This window comes from Mandrillus leucophaeus, unplaced genomic scaffold, assembly GCF_000951045.1.
Source record: "Mandrillus leucophaeus isolate KB7577 unplaced genomic scaffold, Mleu.le_1.0 Scaffold35, whole genome shotgun sequence".
Classification (NCBI taxonomy): Eukaryota; Metazoa; Chordata; class Mammalia; order Primates; family Cercopithecidae; genus Mandrillus; species Mandrillus leucophaeus.
Genome location: NW_012103698.1, coordinates 3,753,371 through 3,754,740, shown reverse-complemented (window position 1 = coordinate 3,754,740; position 1,370 = coordinate 3,753,371). Strand labels below are relative to the sequence as shown.

Here is a 1,370-nt window from a genome sequence, read left to right as displayed (position 1 = left end):
CTCTTACAATTTTTAACAAATTATTTTTAAAAGTATTCTAGATACTACTAACTGGCAAATATACCAGTGCCTCTGTTCCTTAAACCAGGAGGTAAAAGCTAGAGGGCTGTATATGTTCACAGTGATTTTTAAATGGAATCAAACTTTATCAACAGGTAATGAGGATTACTGCATTAAACGAGAATACCTAATATGTGAAGATTACAAGTTATTCTGGGTGGCACCAAGAAACTCTGCAGAATTAACCATAATAAAGGTGGGACTGATTCTTTGTAATTTCAGTTACTTTGTAAATAATATGGATTGAAGCAATAACTGTCCTTATGGTACCATCACATCTTTCTAATAATCTCTCTCAATATGTCCAAATATATTAAGTATCCTTTCAGTTTCATTTTTTTGAGGAAATCTCTGCTGATAGTTTCTGGCCTGCTCCAATCTGGACAAGTTATACATTAACTTTCACACAATCACCATCCACAGTCACCTTGGAATTTCCATTCATTATCGTCCTAGGTATTCACATTACCTTTTTCTTATATTGGATACCTAGTTTCTTTTTATCCTTTTCTTTCTTTCTTTTTTTTTTTTTTAAGGACAGGGTCTCTCTCTGTCATCCAGGCTGGAGTGCAGTGGCATGATCACAGCTCACTGCAGCCTCAACCTCTTGAGCTCAAGCAATCCTCCCACCTCAGCCTCTGGAATAGCTGGGACTGTAGATGCACGCCACCACTCCCAGCTAATTATTTTTTGTAGAGACGAGGGCCTCCCTGTGTTGCCTAGGCTGGTCTTGAATTCATGACTCAATCAATCCTCCCACCTTGACCTCCCAAAGAACTGGATTACAGGCATCTAACTTTGCTTTTGAATTTTTTTGCCATTCTGAGTCTCAAAGCTTTGTGTGAAGTTATTTTTCCCGCTTTCCGGATCCTTATAGGATCTTATTCTTGTCCCCACTATTCTGAAATGTCACAATTACATGCCTTTTCATAAGTTTGTTGTCACTTATGTGTTAGATACTCAATGGCCATTTCAATCTGTCAGTTCCCTCAGTTCTGAGAAATTTTCTTCAATGGAGAAATTATTTTTTCCCCTCAGTTTCCTCTGTTCTCTTATTCTCTAATTCCTTTTATTAGAGGTACATATGGCATCTTTTGGACAGAACCTCTAAAAATTTAACTTTTTTTCTCCTATGTTTTCTCTTTTTACTTTCTGAGTATTTTATCAGCTTAATATTTTTTATCTTTTTACTAGGTTTTTATTTCTATATTTAATTTTCAAGAGCTTTTTTTATTCTCAGAATTTTCTTTGTAGCATTCTATTCTTTATTTCAAAGACAATATTCCTTGTCTTTCTGAAAATACTAATGA

The 1,370-nt window shown here is 35.2% G+C and overlaps 1 protein-coding gene across 1 annotated transcript in view; it reads left to right on the top strand.

Moving 5' to 3' along the window:
* The window catches only part of BUB1B (BUB1 mitotic checkpoint serine/threonine kinase B), a 75,103-nt gene that overhangs the window by 59,455 nt on the left and 14,278 nt on the right, over positions 1–1,370 (top strand). The window contains exon 18 of the mRNA XM_011989316.1: positions 156–256. Within this exon, the coding sequence (XP_011844706.1) occupies positions 156–256 (101 nt within the window). The remainder of the gene's footprint in view (positions 1–155; positions 257–1,370) is intronic.